General features: G+C 50.1%; 2 protein-coding genes across 3 annotated transcripts in view; one reads left to right on the forward strand and one right to left on the reverse strand.

The window, feature by feature from the left end:
• The window catches only part of Grpel1 (GrpE like 1, mitochondrial), a 6,874-nt gene extending 1,544 nt beyond the window's left edge, over positions 1–5,330 (forward strand). Inside the window, exons 2-4 of the mRNA XM_015481926.2 lie at positions 1,686–1,848; positions 3,262–3,343; positions 4,673–5,330. Coding sequence (XP_015337412.1) covers positions 1,686–1,848; positions 3,262–3,343; positions 4,673–5,019 — 592 coding nt within the window. The 3' untranslated portion in view covers positions 5,020–5,330. The remainder of the gene's footprint in view (positions 1–1,685; positions 1,849–3,261; positions 3,344–4,672) is intronic.
• A 1,894-nt stretch (positions 5,331–7,224) lies between these two features.
• Tada2b (transcriptional adaptor 2B) overlaps positions 7,225–17,873 on the reverse strand; it is a 13,082-nt gene continuing 2,433 nt past the window's right edge. Inside the window, exons 1-2 of one of the 2 annotated variants that reach the window (XM_015481927.2) lie at positions 14,883–15,757; positions 7,225–10,773 (exon numbers count right to left, since the gene is read on the reverse strand). In XM_015481927.2, coding sequence (XP_015337413.1) covers positions 9,781–10,767 — 987 coding nt within the window. In that variant the 5' untranslated portion in view covers positions 10,768–10,773; positions 14,883–15,757 and the 3' untranslated portion in view covers positions 7,225–9,780. Of the gene's footprint in view, positions 10,774–14,882; positions 15,758–17,873 lie in introns of those variants that run through there. The other variant, XM_048784128.1, reaches the window with a different exon arrangement.

Raw genomic sequence — 17,873 nt, forward strand, 5'->3', positions numbered from 1 at the left:
CGGGACGGGACGGGATGGGACTGACACGGACGGACTCAGAAGGCAGGCATCTCAACAATACCCTTAACTTTTTAAATTCCTGAAAACCAGAAAAGCAAACATGTAATAAAGAGGTCATTGCTTTTCACACTGTAGTAACAGTCTACATATGAACATGTTTTGTGTTCATGCACTGCACAAGTTCCCGTGAGCGACAGACCTCATTCAGGACAGTGGTCCCCTAAGACTGTATCACCTAGTGACATCCTAGCCGTTTTGGTTCGCATGATAGAGTTGCTTAATGACATCTTTCTTAGAATGTATCAATGTATCCTATCATTAAATGGTGCATGAAGTTGCATTTCTTATTTAATAGAAGACACACAAGTGCATCCGAGGGACGACTGTTTAACTCATCTTTTAGTAGCTGCATGATAGTTCAGATTGGGGAAGCAGCAGTTCATTTAGCCATTTCCTTACTTCAGAACACTGTGTCCAGCTTGTCCCTGTGCAGCGTTGCCATAAACATCCTTCTATGTATATTATGTCTACAAAAACTTTACTATTCATGGAGGTAGTTTTCTTGAATCAGGAAAGAAAGTTGAATGTAGTTTATTCTGATTGGACTGTGGCATAATTAGAGCTCCTGCTGATCCTGGTGAAGAAACCTGGGTTTTAAGATTATCACTAAAGGCTTTGTGACCTTAGGCATGTCATTGAATCTTTTCACGTGGATATCAGATTGGATAATACCTTAAATATCTTCCAGGATTTGTTAGTACTCATTTGTTAGTCTCATGTTCCTACCTCCACACCTTCATCCAGGCAGTGCCCACTTCCTGAAGCGCATCTGTCTGTCTGTCCACCTTGCTCTTGTTCATATTTTCTGAAAATGAACTAGAGAGGCTGTGCATGTATTCATGTTTCTCAGGTTCACAGAAAGGAGTAGAAGGGTCCATTGTAGACTGTTACCACAGGTGTGAAAAGCAATGACCTCTTTATTACATGTTTTGCTCTTGTGTGCAACTCACCTGTCCTATAGAGCCTTTTCTTCTCCTCCAGTCTTCTGAGTCTCTCAAAGCACTGGGATTCTTTTACTAACTTTTAAACCCCCAATTACAATTCTTTGTGTATAGACATCTTACCTTTTTTACATGATGGAAAGTGCTTCGAGGTAAGATCTCTGCCTGGTCCATTTTTGTCCATGATGTCAGCAGTGGGTCTCATCTCTGACAGTGTCTGCTGTATTAAACACAGGTGGGGTCTCTGTGTCTCAGAAGACACCTTGGAATGCAAGAAGAGAAGGTTAGGTACCCATCAGTTTAAGCATGTATTGCAGTTGGTCTTATATAGTCATGAGTCATAAAACAATAGGAACTACCTTCTGAGAGCTACATTGTTAGGTGATTTCCTTGTGTGAATGTTACATGTGTACTTACTCAAACATAGATGGTATAACCTACTACACACATAGGTTATGAGGTATAAAGACTGCCACATATGCGATCTGTTGTCCAGAATGACGTTATTTGGCATGTACTAATATATGTGTGTGTGTCATTTGTAGTTTGCCTTTATAAGATCTGAAATAGGTTTGCTCCCAAAACAGTCAATAGCAGAGTTCAAAAGTATTCCAAATCTCCTATGTCCTGTGTCTGGTTTTCCAAAAAAAATTTGTCATTTCTGATGTGTGGACTTTTCTGTAGGCCCTCTCCTCGGTTGTTGTGCACAGCTACAAAACAAAAGAACAATGGCCAAAGCCTGGAAGAGGACATGGGTCACAATGAGCAGAAGACAGAGCCTCCCTCTACAGACAAGATCCTCTTGGAAGAGAAGGTCAAGTTAGAAGAACAGCTGAGAGACACTATGGTGAGGATATATGGCTCTTGTGGGACACAGACTTGGCTGAATATATTTCTTGTGTGGTCCACAGAAAAGGCCCCACATGTCACTGGTGACAGACCCAAGCCAGGGCATTCAGTCTGACCCACTGCTCATGTAGCAGGTGACCACCACAGTGGAGGGGAGAACCACGTCGTATGGCTCCACTTCTGACATGACAAGAGCCTCACGTGCCAGGTGGTTACCCTGAGACGGTCTTACAGATGAGGAAAGCTCCGTGTGGTCACTAAAACTGGGGTGGGAGTAGGGGCCTGGGCTGCTGTCATGGGGAAGTAGAAGTTGTGTGAGCTGGCAGCAGTAGGGATTCTTATTGCTGAAAAGCACAAGTAGCACTGATCAGGTGCTTTTCTTCTTACCTTGCATACTTCTTTAATTCAGATATATATAATTGAAAAGTATTAACCAATGATATTGGTATAGCTTAATCAATAAATATAGAAATAACATCTGACATGATGGCTTTATTTTCAGTTATATATGTTGTTTATAGTGAAATCCATCCATCTGCAAATCAAGTTCTTTAAGGATTTAAGATTAAAAACATCAAATATTTATGTCTCCCAAAGCACTGAGATTATGTGTGGGCAGTTTTACATGTTTTTATGAGTAAGCTGTTTACAGGTGAGGAGCCTGAGGCCCAGAGCAGCCAAGGGAACCCCAGGCTCACCCACCTGCAGCTCCCAGAGCCAGGGGTGAATGGGGTAGGGTGAGCCCAAGCTGTCTGCCTCTGCATTGTGACTGCCTGCAGACTTGGCTCAGCTGCAGTATGGAAACCCGCACAGAGCCCTTCAGTACACATTAGCAGAAGGCACTCCAGAGGTGGGGAGCTCTTGAGAGGGTTGGTAAGAATTGGGGGACTTCCCCAAACTGCCATGATTAATTATTAAACAGTGAGCATGTGAACTGAGTCCTTAAGGCAAACTGGAAGGCACAGAGGTGCATCCACAGGGTCATGTCCCCATGGGATCAAGGCCTCCCCTTCACACCCAGTCCATTCCCCCTCTCCCGGAAGGAATGGGACTGGACATGGCGTCGCCCCTAGCAAGGTGCTCATATTGCCTGAAGTCAGACATTCTACTGGGGAGACTAGTGCTTATTCCTTGGGGGTGAAGGATTTTCCTCTGGTCTTTTCACCTCTGTGCACTTGGATCAGCGCAGGGAGCCCTAGCATTACTCCCACTCGCTGGAAATGCTAACATGAGTATAAATTGGTCTCACTGAGCTTTTCTGTTTTTGTCCAATATCTCAAAAGGAATGACAGATCTTATTTGTATCTTGACTTGGAGTGTGTTATAATCATTTTCAAATTAGGATGACTTTCCTGTAAATTTGTTCCATATTTGATTCATGTAAATCTTTTTCCTTTTATTTTTTCTTTAGGAAAAATACAAACGAGCTTTGGCAGATACTGAGAACTTGAGACTGAGGAGCCAAAAACTGGTGGAAGAGGCGAAATTATATGGTAACTTTAAACATTATGTGTTATTGGTCCCAGAAAGAACATAATAGGGTGGAGAAGAGGGGGTGCAGGTGTACCTAGACCAAGCCGGGGTGGGGGCAGAATTCACACCCCCTCTGGTTTTTCAAGATGAGTTCATAGTGAAAGTGTCTGTATAGGAGCAGAGACTGTGTAGTTGTGACAGTGTTTGGAATTGTGTGGTCCACACAGCAGGAGTTTTATTATCACCCTCCCTGTGCAGACCCTAGGGAGCCCCTAGCCAGCTGTAGAAGGCACATCTCCAGGCTTCTTCACCAGGACTAGCAGGAGGTCTGATTATGCCACAGTCCAGTCAGAATAAACTATGTTCAGCTTTCTTCCCCGATTCAAGAAAATGACCTCTGTGAATAGGAAAGTCCTAGTAACCGAATGGCATACAGGGATGTCTATGGCACCCCTGCTGCTTGTGGCTCCCTCACGCTTCAGAGCAGTGCTGTCACTTCAGGACTCCTGCTGTGCAGCCTCCACTGTCAGCTTTGGTGCTTCTGTTGCTGCCTTCCCACTTTGTAGTTGAGGTAATCCAGGCTTAGTGACTTGCCACACATCACAGAGCCGGTCAGTCATGGCATCAGCATTTTGTCCATCACTGCCAGTTTGGCACCTGTGGTAGTAACTGGACCTGAGGCTGCCATAGGAGTGCTTGCTGTGGGTCACTTGGTTAACTGCCAGGTGTGGCGTCCTGTGTTAAGGTGAGGAGCCAAAGGTTCAGGATGGGAATTCCTATGGCTACCCAAGGACAGAGAGGGTGAGGGACCAGATGGAAATAGAGTCCTCATCTCATCATGCTGCTGCATCCAACACAGAAACACCTCTTTCCTGGGAACACTTTTCCTTGGGTCACCTGGGTTCCTGGTACTCTTCCTCCCTGAGTAATACGAACCTGCCTGACCTGAGTACCAGGCCTCTTTCCCCTCTTCCTGGCACTCCGGGTGACTTCCATACTCCCACAGGTTTAAAGGGCCTCCACACCTAGGTCTCTGTTCCAGCTCAGTCTCCTGAGTTTCATTCCATACATGCTGCTTAGCACCCTTGCCTGGGAGTCTCAAGGGTGCTTCGACCTTAGCCCTTCACTTGGCTTCCTTTCCCCCTACTGTAGTAGGTGATTCCAGCTTTCAGCCAGGAGAGGCTTTGGAGGGTTTTGTCTTTTCTGTATTAAATGGTGGAAGCATTGAGATTCTGGGGCAACAGGTGCTGTGGCCGGGCACCATAAGCAGCCTGTGTATGAAGCACACCAAGCTCAATTCCCAGGTGCAGTGGATGTGGATTGTGACCCACCTTCTTTAACTTTATCAGGCATCCAGGGCTTCTGCAAAGACTTGCTGGAGGTTGCAGACATTCTGGAGAAGGCAACGCAGAGTGTTCCAAAGGAAGAAATTAAAGATGAAAACCCTCACCTGAAAAGCTTGTACGAGGGGCTGGTGCTGACCGAGGTGCAGATCCAGAAGGTATTCACAAAGCACGGCTTGCTCAAGCTGGACCCCCTTGGAGCCAAGTTCGACCCTTATGAACATGAGGCGCTGTTCCACACACCAGTAGAGGGCAAGGAACCGGGTACGGTGGCGCTGGTTAGCAAGGTGGGGTACAAGCTGCACGGGCGCACCCTCAGGCCTGCCCTGGTGGGGGTGGTGAAGGAAGCATAACTGCCTCCCGCAGGGCCTTTGGCTTTTAAGTCACTTGCTGTAACTCTTGAAAGGCGGGTCTATCTTTTCTCCTCTGGGAGTCCAGCCTTGATGGAAAGGTCAAGTGGCTGCAAAGAATCAAGCTGGGTACACAGTTGCGTCCAGGAGCTCTGGTCCAGGAGTCTGATTTCTTAGTACCACATGTTTAGTAGCTCCATATTCTTCCAGAAGAGGGCGGACGGGACCTCTAGAGTATCGTGAATAACGCTGTATCTGCTGAAACTCGTGATTGCAAAGTACTTTAAACAAATAAAAGGTCTTCAGGAACTGTCTGGCTGCCTGGCCGCCCGTCTGTGCCGTCGTGTGCAGCTCACTGCAGCACTGAGTGCTGGCACCTTTGGCTACTGCTGGGTTCATTCTGTGAAGAAAAGGCCGGAGGGGAAACATGTTTCTTGATTAAAACAACAACAAAAAAAATTGATGCCTACCTTTGAGAACATACAAGTTCATTTATAACTAGCATCTAGATGCCAGGAATGGTCAACCTTGGCTTTTCTGTGGAGATGGGAAGGGAGCATGTGAACTTGAACATTCTTACCACCTTATTTTGCCAAGTGAATTTGACAAAGTAAATCCTTTTTTCCTGTTTTGTCATCTCAGTTGTTTAAATCTATTCAGTTAGTTACTAATAACCTCAAGGTATGTTCCTATTAAGATGGACCTTCTCAGTGGGGACTGCATGCTTGGTATACTTAAAATGTTTGTTTAATTTTAAAATTCTATTTAAGAGGATTAAAAGCCTAATGTTTATTTTCCTATTTCTGGTAATGACGTGTCCTTTAGTGGTGACCCCTGAGCCCAAGGCAAGTGTGACTTAACTCTCCCCTTTATCTACCTCAGCTTGGGAGTTGGCTGCTTGGTGTGCAGGTGCCACCACCTGGGAAGGGAGCAGCCCTCCAGGCTCAGACCCAGTGACCAGGAGAAGGCACACCACAGCAGGGGTTGGGACAAAGCCCTCCAGAGCTGCAGCCACACACGGTGACTCCAGCAGAGGGGTCTCTGTGCCTCATATAATGTCCAGATCTTGGAGGAAGGTTGAGTGGCTGGGGCATCTGTTACAAAAGGGAACAGTGACCTCTTGACCTTTTTTAGGTGAAAAGGCAATATTGGTAAATCCATTTCCTGTGTTTTAAAAAAAAATGGGGCATAGTTATATATTTTGCCAGTAATTTTGAAAAACAAAAGCAATAATCTCCATTTTTCCTATTTGCAAGCATTTTCCTCCTTTCCTTGAAGTTGCTTTGTGTTATTTGGTCAAATACATACCCTGGAAGTGAAGGCAGCCCAACATTGGAGAGAACCCAGGCCTGGGTCCAGCCCAGCCTGTTTTTATGCTGTGCAGCTGTGTGCATACCACCCAGGAACTCTCCTGCAAAGCAAAGCCTGAATGAGACAACATGTTCAGACTGTTCTCTGAGAGTGTGTGTGCATGCACTCCTCTTACTGTTCAACTACAGCTGGAGTCGCTAAAAAGCACTAAGTTCATGACTCAAGACATATAGTCAGCTCTCTGTGTCTGTGGGTGTTAACACCCATGAACTTGACTAACTGCAGAACAAAACTATTGAAACCAATCGTACTGAACACACTTGTCCTCATTTCCTGCACAATACAATCTGTACATGGCATCTAACTGTATTGGACATTATAAGTCACTTAGAGATGATGCAAGTTGAGAGTGCACAGGTTATATGCAAATACTATTATTTTAAATATTTCAAATTTTGGAATCCTGAATGGAGTGGGGGGTAAGGCATCCAGGAACCAACCCAAGGGATGACTACAGCTCAGATACAGCCAACTTGTCTTCAATAGTATATTTCAGTTATCCACAATCACCACCAATGGGAAGACTACTTTTAATGACAAATTCATGCTGGAAATGATATGGTCAGCTCCACTCTAGTACCTAGTACCGATGGGTGTTGCTTGCTTGCAGCGTGGGGGCTGAGCTGTATGGTGCAGACCTCAGGTGTGGGAAAGTCAGCCCACTTAGGCTGACTTAGGTAGGGATGGTGGGGGCTGGCTTGATAACCAGTGTGCTACTCAAACATGCCAGGCACACCGTGCCCCTGGGCTCAGTGTTGGCTCACTGCTGCATTTAAGGCTCTGCAAGGAAGCAGGCACAGAGGCTCGAGAAACGGTAAGAAGCAAGCAAAGGCACTGTTCTGTTCTCAACTTGTTTAATATGTAAAAGAATAATAAAAATGGTAGCCAGAGTTGTAGTTTTTAATACATTCTTGGAATGTTGGCCTCCCAGAGAGCATTATTTCAAATGCCTGAAAAATTACCTATCTATCTTTTTGGACTTTGTAAAGACAGTTTGTGTAAAATTTGAAAAGATTTAGTTCACAGGACTATGGTAGCTAATTTATTGTGAGAATTGAATATAAACACTCCAAACTAATGCAGAGGTAAGAACTAATATAACAGAAAGCTGGAGCAGATGGGATAAGAGGCAACCAATCCTAAAATTACTTTCCTGTTGTAAAAACATATTAATACTTTGACATAAATTAATTATACATTCATTATGGTGTCTTAAAACAGTCAAGCCTAAATAAATTCTTCATACCATCAAAAAGATATACACACACACACACACACACACACACACACATATATATATATATACACACACACTACAAAACTGCTTAAGCACAAAGGTTTTCACTGGACAACTCTTGGCCTGGGCCACACATTTTCAGGATCCTCTGCTTCTCAAGCTTAATGTAGGCCTATCATTTTATATAAAAAAATAAGACTAGACTCAACCTCACCAAACTAGTATTCGGGTGGTGTAGAAAATCAACAAATGAGACACCAGGACAGCTAAAGCCAGTGGCTGTCAAAACTGAGCTCCCTCCCAGTCACCTAGAGGGTTTGAAAGACAGCTTGCTAGTCTCCACCATGGAATTTGCAATTCAAGAGGACCGGGTGGGGTCCAGATTCTGCATTTGTAAACAGGTACCCAAGATCCATACTCTGAGAACCACTGGCTGTGATGATATAAGAACTCAGCACCATCCTTGTCACTGTCCCTGGCGCAGCACGCAGCCAGCACTCTGGAGCAGTGTCACTGCTCAGCATCTGCTGAGAAGCCCTGGTCTAGCAAGCAGGTACTCCTCTGCCAGCCCGCAACACACTTTGCAACTAAACAGTGTACTTGAATGTTTTGTTTAATGCTGAAAAACTCACCCTAAGGGACAGAGGATGTAAAAAGAAAGGAAAAGGCACATAATCAAGTCGTCCTTGGAAATGAGGAGGGTTTTTTTTTCCTTTGAATAACTTCACTTTAATGTACTTCAAGCTCAAATATTCTGGGAGGTAAACAGGCTCTTGTACCTATGGGGGCACAGGGGCAGGATGAGTTCAGGGAGAATGGGGTCTATGGTCATCCAGGGACTCTAAAGCAGGGTCTGGGCACGAGAACCCTGAGCAGCCGGAAGACAAGCGACTTCCTCAAGTTTAAAAGGAAGGTACCGTGTATGTCCTTGAAGAAGGCCCCAGAAACGAGCTTTTCGGTTGGGCTGGGAAGGAGCCATTTTTGAGTCAGAAGCAAGAGGGCGAGCAGGAAGCAGCACAGTAGCCCCAAGACACAGCCGGGAACCGCCACGCTTGCCAGGGCCTGTGTGGGCTGGAACTATGGCTCTGCCCAGCCAACGGGAGCAGGCCTGGCCATGCACTAAATAATTCACCTAGCTGGGCTAGCATGGTCATTGTTTTCTGTGAGAAGGGGACTTGTAACTGAGAAGAATCCTGAGGAAGCTAATGCCAGAACTCAGAACCCTGAGCACTTGGCCTGGAACTCTTTAAAATGGGGTCTTCCAAGTCAAATGCACTACAGGTAGTCACAGCAGCAAGGGGCACCCCCGGAAGCCAGACAGTTCCCACTAGTCCTGTGACCCTCCCACTCCAGGGTTCCCATCCTTGGGACAAAACAAGGATGCACCACCCAGGGGATATCCCCAAGTGGGCAGCAGGCTGGGCTCAGACTAAAAAGAGGCAGGATTTGGGATTTGGGAGCTGCAAACTCACACTTGGCCGCTGCTGACAGCTAAGTGGAAGCTCACGTGATCAACTGTGTAAACAAGGCTTCTTCCTCAAGTGTGTAAGGAAACCTCCTGGTGCTCTCTGGCCTCATCGTCTTCATCTGTTACACAGGGGCAGGTCTGTGTCCCATGGGCCCCTCTATAAAGTGCCTCGTGCCCCGGGCCATGTGGGGTGTCGTGGGGGGGGGGCATCAGTGGGCTCAGAAAAGGGGCGCCTATAGCAGCCCTGCCTGAGAAGAGCATGTGTCACCAGGGAAAGCTGATGGGTGGCTGGCGGCCCAGCAGGAAAATGTCACTCCCTGCACCCACAGCTTTGCACCCGAAGGGAAGGCGGCTCAGGAAAGAAAAGGAAATCATCCAATCTCTTAACAGTCTCCAAACGGAACACGCAAAGGCAAATCATCATCTTCAAGGGTTACTTTTAGGACCAAGTTAAAATAGAAACATATTTGTCTCCCCCATGATCCAATATAAGATTGTTACTATTGCTTCTTTCAGAGGACCATTGAAAAGATTTTTACATCTTAAAAAAAGGAACTCAATTTGTTTAAAAAGAGCAACAGGGGAAAAGGCGGTTCCTCTCCCCTCCCCCCATGCCATTTGGCTCACAAGCTACTTGAGCATCGCTCCAGCCTTGGAAGTGTCTGGGGACGCTCCAGGACACCCTTGTTCAGGAGGCATCCCTGGATATCCACCCGCTTTCTGTGAGGAAGTTTAAAATCCTTTTCTTTAGGACTTTGTCCAGATAACTGGGAAGGCGACTTTTGGAGGGGATTCCCTGCCGCTTCTGGAGGTGGTCTTTGATTATAATGGTCTTCACCGTCACATAGCGCGCTGGACTCAAGTTCAAAGAGCTACAGAGCACCTTCTCACGGTCTGACAAGAGCTCAAACCCAGGAAGGTTCTCGATGGCTGCAAACTCGCCATCTCTGCCCTCCTCCTTGCCCCTTTTGGAGCCAGCCATGTTCTTGTTCTCTTTCCTTCGCTCCCGCTTGTGCCTGGCGGCTTCGTACTCAGCCGACTCTTCCATCTTGGTGATTCCGTTTCGCCTGTACCGCTGCAGCTCTCTGATCTTGGCTCGCAGCATCTTCTCCTTGTGCATATTTTCAAATAAGTCGTCAAACTCCTTACACGACATGAACTGGTACAGCGGCCGCAGCTTCAGCCGCAGCTCCTTCTCCTCCTTGGTGATCTTCCGCTTCAGCGCCTTCTCCTTCTCCCTCTTGTCCTTCCCCAGGAAGGCAGGCACCAGGTTGTAGTCACGGGCGATGTTCTTCCGGCGCTGCCGTTCCTTGAGCTTCCGCACATACATGTCCACGTGGGCGCGCTTGAGCTCGATCTCCACATCGTCGTCGTCATAGTTCACGGACAGCCCGCTGATGAGTGTCTCGGCGTCCTGGTCGTACTCGATCTCATAGTCGTCCCGCAGTGGCATGTAGCCTAGCTGCTGCTGCTCGGCCACTGAGATGTCCAACGGAGGCAACGGGGTGGTGAGGCTGGGCGAGAGGGGGCCTCCGCTGGGGCAGGTGTGATCTGTCACCCGGTTGGGGATGCTGTCGGGGATGCAGGCCTTCCCCAGGTTCCCGTGGATGTACATGCTCACATAGTGCTCCATCACTTCCTGGGGAGTCCGGGAAGCACCCACGTGAGCAGCCATGTCTTCCTACGACAACAAAGGCCAGAGGTTACTGCAAAGCCAGCCTGTCACACTGTTTTCACCCAAGTCCTGTCAACCTGTTCACAAAGGCTCACCTGGAATACTTCCCACCCACTCGAAGACAGTTAGTCCTGCGTTCTCTCCAGGTCCACATTAGAAGGAACCTGGACAGATTTTGTACTGAGAGTGAAGACCAGAGAGGTATAAATCTGCCCAAGGTCACAGGAGTTTCTGGTGGCATGTTGGAGACCAGACCCTTCATCTAAGAGCCACATCTGCTCCCCTTGTTTCTTAAGTGGGACTGGCCCATCTGTACCAGCTGTCCCACTCTCCTGCAAACCCTGCACCCTTGGAGATCAAGTATCCCAGACACAGGTGGGCAGGAAATGAATGCCTGAACCCCTCACAGAGACCGGAAAACAGACACACCCATGGAGACAAGGCCAGACCATGACTCAGGCCCAATTGTAGGACACTCTGTTCTCCCATGTACCTAGCCACCCAAGAAGGAAAGGGCCAGACACTGCCATTAGAACTTGCCCAGCCTTGAGCTCTGAAAGAGCTAGCTTGTCCCTTTCCTCAGAGTGACAGCTGGTGCAGGGTTTGCAGGAGAGTGGGACAGCTAGTACAGGTGGGCCAGTCCCACTTTAGAAACCAGGGGATCAGAGTGTGGCTCTTAGATGGAGGGTTCTGGTCTCCACCATGCCACCACAAAATCTCCTGTGACCTTGGGCAGATTTATACCCGCTGGCCTTTGGAGGGAGAGGGCCTTGGTTCACAACAGCTTCCCTGCCCAAGAAGCCAGTAGGCACTACCGCAGGCCAGGAGTGCACACCCCTGCAGCAGGGAGCCACAGCGCCAGGGTGATTAATGGGAGGAAACCGTAGAACTCCTTCAATCTTTTCCTTCTGCCAAGAGGCCTCTTCCTTAATGTCAACCACTAAAGCCACTTCAGAAAGTAACTGCCCAAAATACACACTCAGTCACCCAGCCACCGGCTCTTGTCGCCACTGCCCAGCTCTGCCTTAGTGTCATGGCAGCCCGCAGCTGCCCAGGAGTGGACAATCTGCTCTACCCCACCTTGGCCACACAGCTCCATCAGCACTCCACCACGGGTGGCCTGTCTCCACCCCTGAAGGCTCTGTTGGAACTGAGGAACCAACCAGTGCATTCAAGCTGGCAATGCTTATAAGCTGGCCTGGGCCTCTCCATCCCAGGCTTCTCTGGGACAAGCCCTAGAGCACAGGTCTGGGCCACTTCCCAGGAGACCTGCAAGGGTCATGAGCTTGTCTCAGCAAAGCAGGAATGAGGAAGGCAGTCCTGAGACCCACTGTGAGGTCTCCTCAGAAGCATACAGAAAACAGGATTGCAGCAACAGATAGATGGTGGTCTTAGAATGAATTATGTGATTCCTTCTTTTTAAAAACATCATTAGTGGCATCAAATATGTTCATTTTGTTTCAGGAAGCATTTAGGACAAGACGAAACACCAAACTGTGACTATCTGCTACTGGAGTATTTACCATTCTGGGTGGCCCAGGCTGCTGGAGGCCCCACTCAAGTGTGGAGGCTGCAGACTCCACAGTGGCACAGGAACCCACGGTCAATGCCACCAAGATGAGGGCTTGTTCTCTTCCTACGGCCCTGAGGCCAGAAACCCCCAGGGCCTACACTGGCCTCTAGGACAGACAGAACTACTGGTCATGTCTAACTAATAAAGAGTCCGTGCTCCTGCTCTTGGAAGGAAAGGACCATGTTGGATGGAGAGCCCTGGCAGACCTCTTTACTAGGGCATCTGAAGGGCAAAACTGCTAAGTCCCACCCCCTGTTAGGCGACAGCAGCAGAGCTGGCCTAGGCCTGTGTGGCTTCTCTGGCAGTGAGCACTAGCCCCGTTTTGTCTGAGGCCGGGAGGAGGTCCAGACACATCCAGTGTTATCCAAGACCTCTGAGAGATGGGTGCTGAGAGGGCTTCCCAGGCCAGTGAGGCTGGGGGTCCCAGTTTTCTCAGAGACTCAGAGGTACCCAGTCTCTTAACCAAGGTTGCATGGCAAGAAACTCAGAAGTGGCCAGCAAGACCACTTGCAGAGTTTTGGTTTAAAAGAAAAAATAAAATCCTTACTTGGCAGATTTTAAAGTTAGCAGTTCTATGTCAGCCTCCCAAACACTTTTCAACCTGGCAGCCCATGAAACCTGGGAAGCACAGACCTGAGGAGCCAACCAGATGCCCTGGTGGGACCTGTCCGAGGTCCAGCCCATTTTCCTCACAGCTCCACAAGGCCCAGCAGGAACCACAGGCCCACCACTGCTCACCCACTAGAGATGCTCCCTCTCCATGTGCCCAGGCTCTGGGCCAGGCTCCCGGCTTCCAGGCCTGGTTCCATCCCTCTCTAGCTCTGTGACTGGACAAATTATAGGGTGTCTGTGCCTTTGACCCTCCTCTGAACTCGGAAATAATAGCAGACCCTCTTCCAGGGTGGTGGGGGAGCTGGAGGCCCGTGTGCACAGGGCTGTGCAGCCTGTGCTTCTGTCAGCTACTGCTGCCATCCAGGAGCTGTCAGCTTCACTCCTAAGACTTGTGTTCATCTCTCAAGACCCAGGTCCTCTTGTCCAGGAAGCCTTCAGTGGCCCCTGGAGCTGGCACACATCCTGGCCTCATGGCTCCCAGTCCCCCACCCCCTGCTGCGGCAGGGTCTGTGACCCTCCTTGTCCTACGTGTTTCCCCCAGACAAGATGAAGACAGAGAGCACGGCGACAGACACCATCTGCCAAGTCCTCACACAGCCCTAGGGGAATCAGTGCCGCTATGGCCCATGTTTTACAGATCAGGAAAGTCAGCCTTCTGGTGAGCTGCCATCCAGGCACAAGGCTGGTCATTGCTGAGCCACATCCATCCCCAGAGGCCTGGCCATGTGTGCCTGGCACCCCACACCCTCATAGCACAGCGCACACCCTGCCTCAGACAAACCCTGCTGCTATAACAACAAATGGCAAGGCTGGGCCCCGGGCTGCTACACTTCCTCCCAGACCGTGACCCAGGCAGAGACTGGCCTCCCGAGGGGCATGCTGGACACAGGCTGCACACACCCAGTGCCCTGGCTCAGCCTTGAGTGCTCTTCTGTCCACTGTTCCTCCACAGGTCTCAAGGCCCTGCGGTCCTCTCTTCACCTGGCACCTGGACTGTGAGGTACAAGACAAGGGACAAGGCTGGGGCGGGCCATGGTGCAGGGCTTCCCTTCCCAGGTGGCCCGGTGCCACACTTTGCAGAGGTAGGTAGGCATGCACTGTCTCCAAGGAGAGGCCTGGTTCCTGCTTCAGTCTCTCTTCAAATGGAGAAGAGCATAGGAACACTCATAGGAAGGGCCAGAAGCCATCAGAGGCTGCCCTTCTGGGGAGCAGGGTCTGGGGGCTCCACCAGGGGAGGGCAGCCTGAGAGCAGGGCCAGGCAGAAGCAGAAGACAGGAACCAGAACCCACCTCTGGGTAGTCTTTCCCCTTTGGTGCTGGGACTGGGTCCAGGCCCTTGCACACGTTAGGCAAGTGCTGCTGTAGATGCTGCCTGTGCCTCCTGGTGGTCACCCTCCGGCCACTCTGCAGGATACACAGGAGACCTGGGAGGCTGAGGCTCCCACCCTCTTAGGAGCTCCGTGCACTGCCTTCTTTGCCCGCTGACCAAATGTGCACTTGGGCATGGTCCCCAGGCTGGACAAAGCTTCTCTCATCCTCTCAGTCCTGCTGTCACCTCCCACAGCTAAGCCACTCCTATGCCACCAATCTCAGTTCTCCCCTAGACATTGGCCTGCAAGGACACCTAGCTAGCAACCCCCAGGACCTTCCCACAGGCAGCAGCAGGATAGTATGGCCAGAAAAAGGCAGGTGGGGACATCAGCAGTCCCCCAGCCTGTCAGGAAGAGGAACCGCCCTGCACACAGCTTTGCCTCCGTCCAGGTCAGACAAGCCCTTGGAATCGCGGACTCCAACTGGCTTCGCAGCCCATCCTTCCAGGGTGTCAGATGGGGTCCCTAAGACCATTTTCCCTGGCCACCACTCCTGGGCTGTGTGGATGGGAAGCCTCAGTTCTGGATCGCCGTCCTCCTCTCCACACTCAAAGGACTCACCAACAGACAGGACTGCCATTAGGGCCTGGTGATGAAAGCCTGGGGTCAGATGAGGCCACCTGTGACAGAGCTGAGACGAGCGGCATGGCCCTGCAGGAAAGAGCAGGTCAGCTCCTCAGAAACCAAGCCTAGACTCTGCCCCGGCAGTTCTGCCTCTAGGTAGTGACCCGGAGCACTGGAAACTGAAGAGATCCGCACACACCAGGCACCCCCAGGGCTGAGCAGCCCGCGGTCACCCACAGGTAAACAGAGTGAGGTGCAGGCCACAGTGAAACATCACTGGCCAGCACATGATACGATACAAATTAAACTCAGCAGGCACACTGGTGGCCATGCCTGTGATCCCAGCCATGGGAGGCCGAAGCAGGAGGAACACAAGGTCGAGGCCAGCCTGGGCAATCTCATAAGACCCTGTCTCAAGAAATACAAAGGGCCAGGGGTGTGGTTCCAGGGTAGGGTGGTTGCCTAGCACGTGCAAGGGCCTAGGTTCCATCCTCAGCAGCAGAGGAAGAGAAGGGAGAAGGAGAAGACATCCTGTTAGGTGGGGCACATCAGCCACAGAAGGACAAGCACTGCCCGCTTCAAAAGGCCCTGGGGTGGCTGGCTTCAGAGACAGCACAGTGACTGCCATGGGCTGAGGATGGAGGGTGAGGAGTGGAGCTTGTTGGGGAGGATGCTGCAGTCCTACAGGTAGGTGTAGTGATGGCTGCATAGCAACAAAAATGTGTGCAGTGCCACTGCACTGCACGCCTAAGATGGTTAAAGTAGCTGGGTACTGGTGGGCAGCTGTCATCCCAGCGACTCAGGATGCTAAGGCAGGAGGACCATAAATTAGAGGACAGCCTCGGCAACTTAGCTAGATCCTGTCTCAAAATAAAAAGGGCTGGGTGTGTAGCTCAGTGGCAGAACACTCCTGGGTTTGGTCTCCAGTACTGCCAAAAAAAAGAGAAAAAGGTTAAGATGATAAATTTCATATTCTAAGCCAGGTGTGGTGGCACATGGCTGTAATCCCAGAGCTTGGGAGGCTGAGGCAGAAGGATCGTGAGTTCAAAGCCAACCTCTGCAACAGCTAGGTGCTAATAAGCAACTCAGTGAGATCTTGTCTTAAAGTACAAAATAGGACTGGGTATGTGGCTTAGTGGTTGAATATCCCTAAATTCAATCCCCAATACCAATAATCATCATCATCATAATAATTATTAACAGTTTTTTTATTTGGGGGGTATCAGGGATTGAACCCCAAAGGCACATAACCACTGAGCCACAGCCTCGGTCCCTTTTATTTTGAGATAGAGTCTCACTAAGTTGTTCAGGCCTTACTAAGTTGCTGAAGCTGGCTTTGGCCTTGCAATGCTCCTGCCTCAGTCTCCCGAGTTGCTGGATTACAGGCATGTGCTACCCACCCTGCCTAACAGTTTCTTTTAAGAGAAACATCTTCCTGTTCTACCTTGGTGGTTTTTGCTTTTTTCCCTTTTCCTGTACTGGAGGCCAGGGCACTCCACCACTGCACTACATCCCCAGCCCTTTTTAATTTTTGTTTTGAGACAGGATCTCACTAAGTTGCTGAGCTGGCCTCAAACTTGAGAGCCTCCTGCCTCGGTCTCCTCAGATCACTGGGATTACATGCATGTTCTACCATGCCTGGCTCAGTGGCTCTTAAGGAAGGGTTGCTGACCAGCCTGGGAAGTTGCAGGAAATATCGCTGACTCACATGTGTGGCACGAGATGTGTTCAGCTAGGCCTCCTGGATGATCCGATGCACATTGAAGTGTGCTTGGCCCTATTAAATTTAGCCCCTTTCCCCACCCAAGATCTTCCCTCCAGCCTTTCCTTAAAGCAAGTCCTACAAACCCACTATCAGGACACTTATGGGCTGGAGATCACCTGCTCCCAAAGCAGCCTTCAGCCCAGAGAGAAGTGGAAGGGCCCAGCTGCCTCAGAGCTCGTGAGATCCTTTTTATAAATACTGAAGATTCCATCTGAGCCTTGGAGAGGCCAGGTCAGCGTCCAGGCTGGGCCCTGGGCTTGGTGGCCTCTGGCTGTGCTGTCAGGGAAATCACAGAGCAGGGAGAAGACCTGGACCCAAACTCCAGCTCTGCCCCATCCTTCAGCACCCACAATAGTTACCTCGTTTGTAAAAGGGAGAATCTGGCCTCAGGGTGGGGGCAAGGGGAGCTCGTGTCAGCACATGGACTCACGCCTGTACCTCAGGAGCAGGAAGCAGCTCCAAAATCCCAGCCCAAACCCTAACTGCACACAAGCTCACCTGCCTTCCTCGCCCGCCCCATGGGGACAGAGTCTCCATCTCCAGTCCTCCCTTTCCCCAAATACATCGGACTCCTAGAACGCAGAACAGCTCCTTCCACTCATTACCTTTCCATCTGGCCAGCTCAGGACAAGAACTGTGGCTCACCACACAACCCCTGAAAGCTCGCAGGCTGTCACTCTTAGCAGTGTCTCTGGAGGGGCTGACACAGTAGCACTGAGCAAGCGCCAGTTGGCAGATGAGTGAGTGTACGACGCCGTACCCACTATAGGGCAGTGCCCAGCAGGAAAGGCAAACGTGACGGACTCAGGACATCCCGCCTGCCTCCAAGGACAAACCTGAGTGTACCATGCAGGCCACCAGGCCCTTACCAGTTGCTCATCTCATTGATCCAAACCCTGAAGAGCCAGCCTGAGCCCCATTTCCCAAGGCCCCTGAATGTAGTCCACAGAGGTGGGACCTCCTCCATTAGCCTCCTCAGCAACGCTCAGGGACTTGGGATAACCAACAAAGCCGTGGCTCTTCCAGTGAAGTCTCCAATTGTCCTGAAATTCTGTGACTGTGTTCCAGAGGTGTCCCTGTGCTCCAACTCTGAACCTGTGGAACCCACCAGCTACCTGGAGACCCTCAGTGCCCAGTGGACTGACCCACGGGGTCACTGTCTGTTGGCCAGTTCTTCCCCACTGTTGCCAAGGTCTCATCCCACATTACGCCCCCCCCCCCCC

Source organism: Marmota marmota, unplaced genomic scaffold (assembly GCF_001458135.2).
Source record: "Marmota marmota marmota unplaced genomic scaffold, marMar, whole genome shotgun sequence".
In the NCBI taxonomy this organism is placed as follows: Eukaryota; Metazoa; Chordata; class Mammalia; order Rodentia; family Sciuridae; genus Marmota; species Marmota marmota.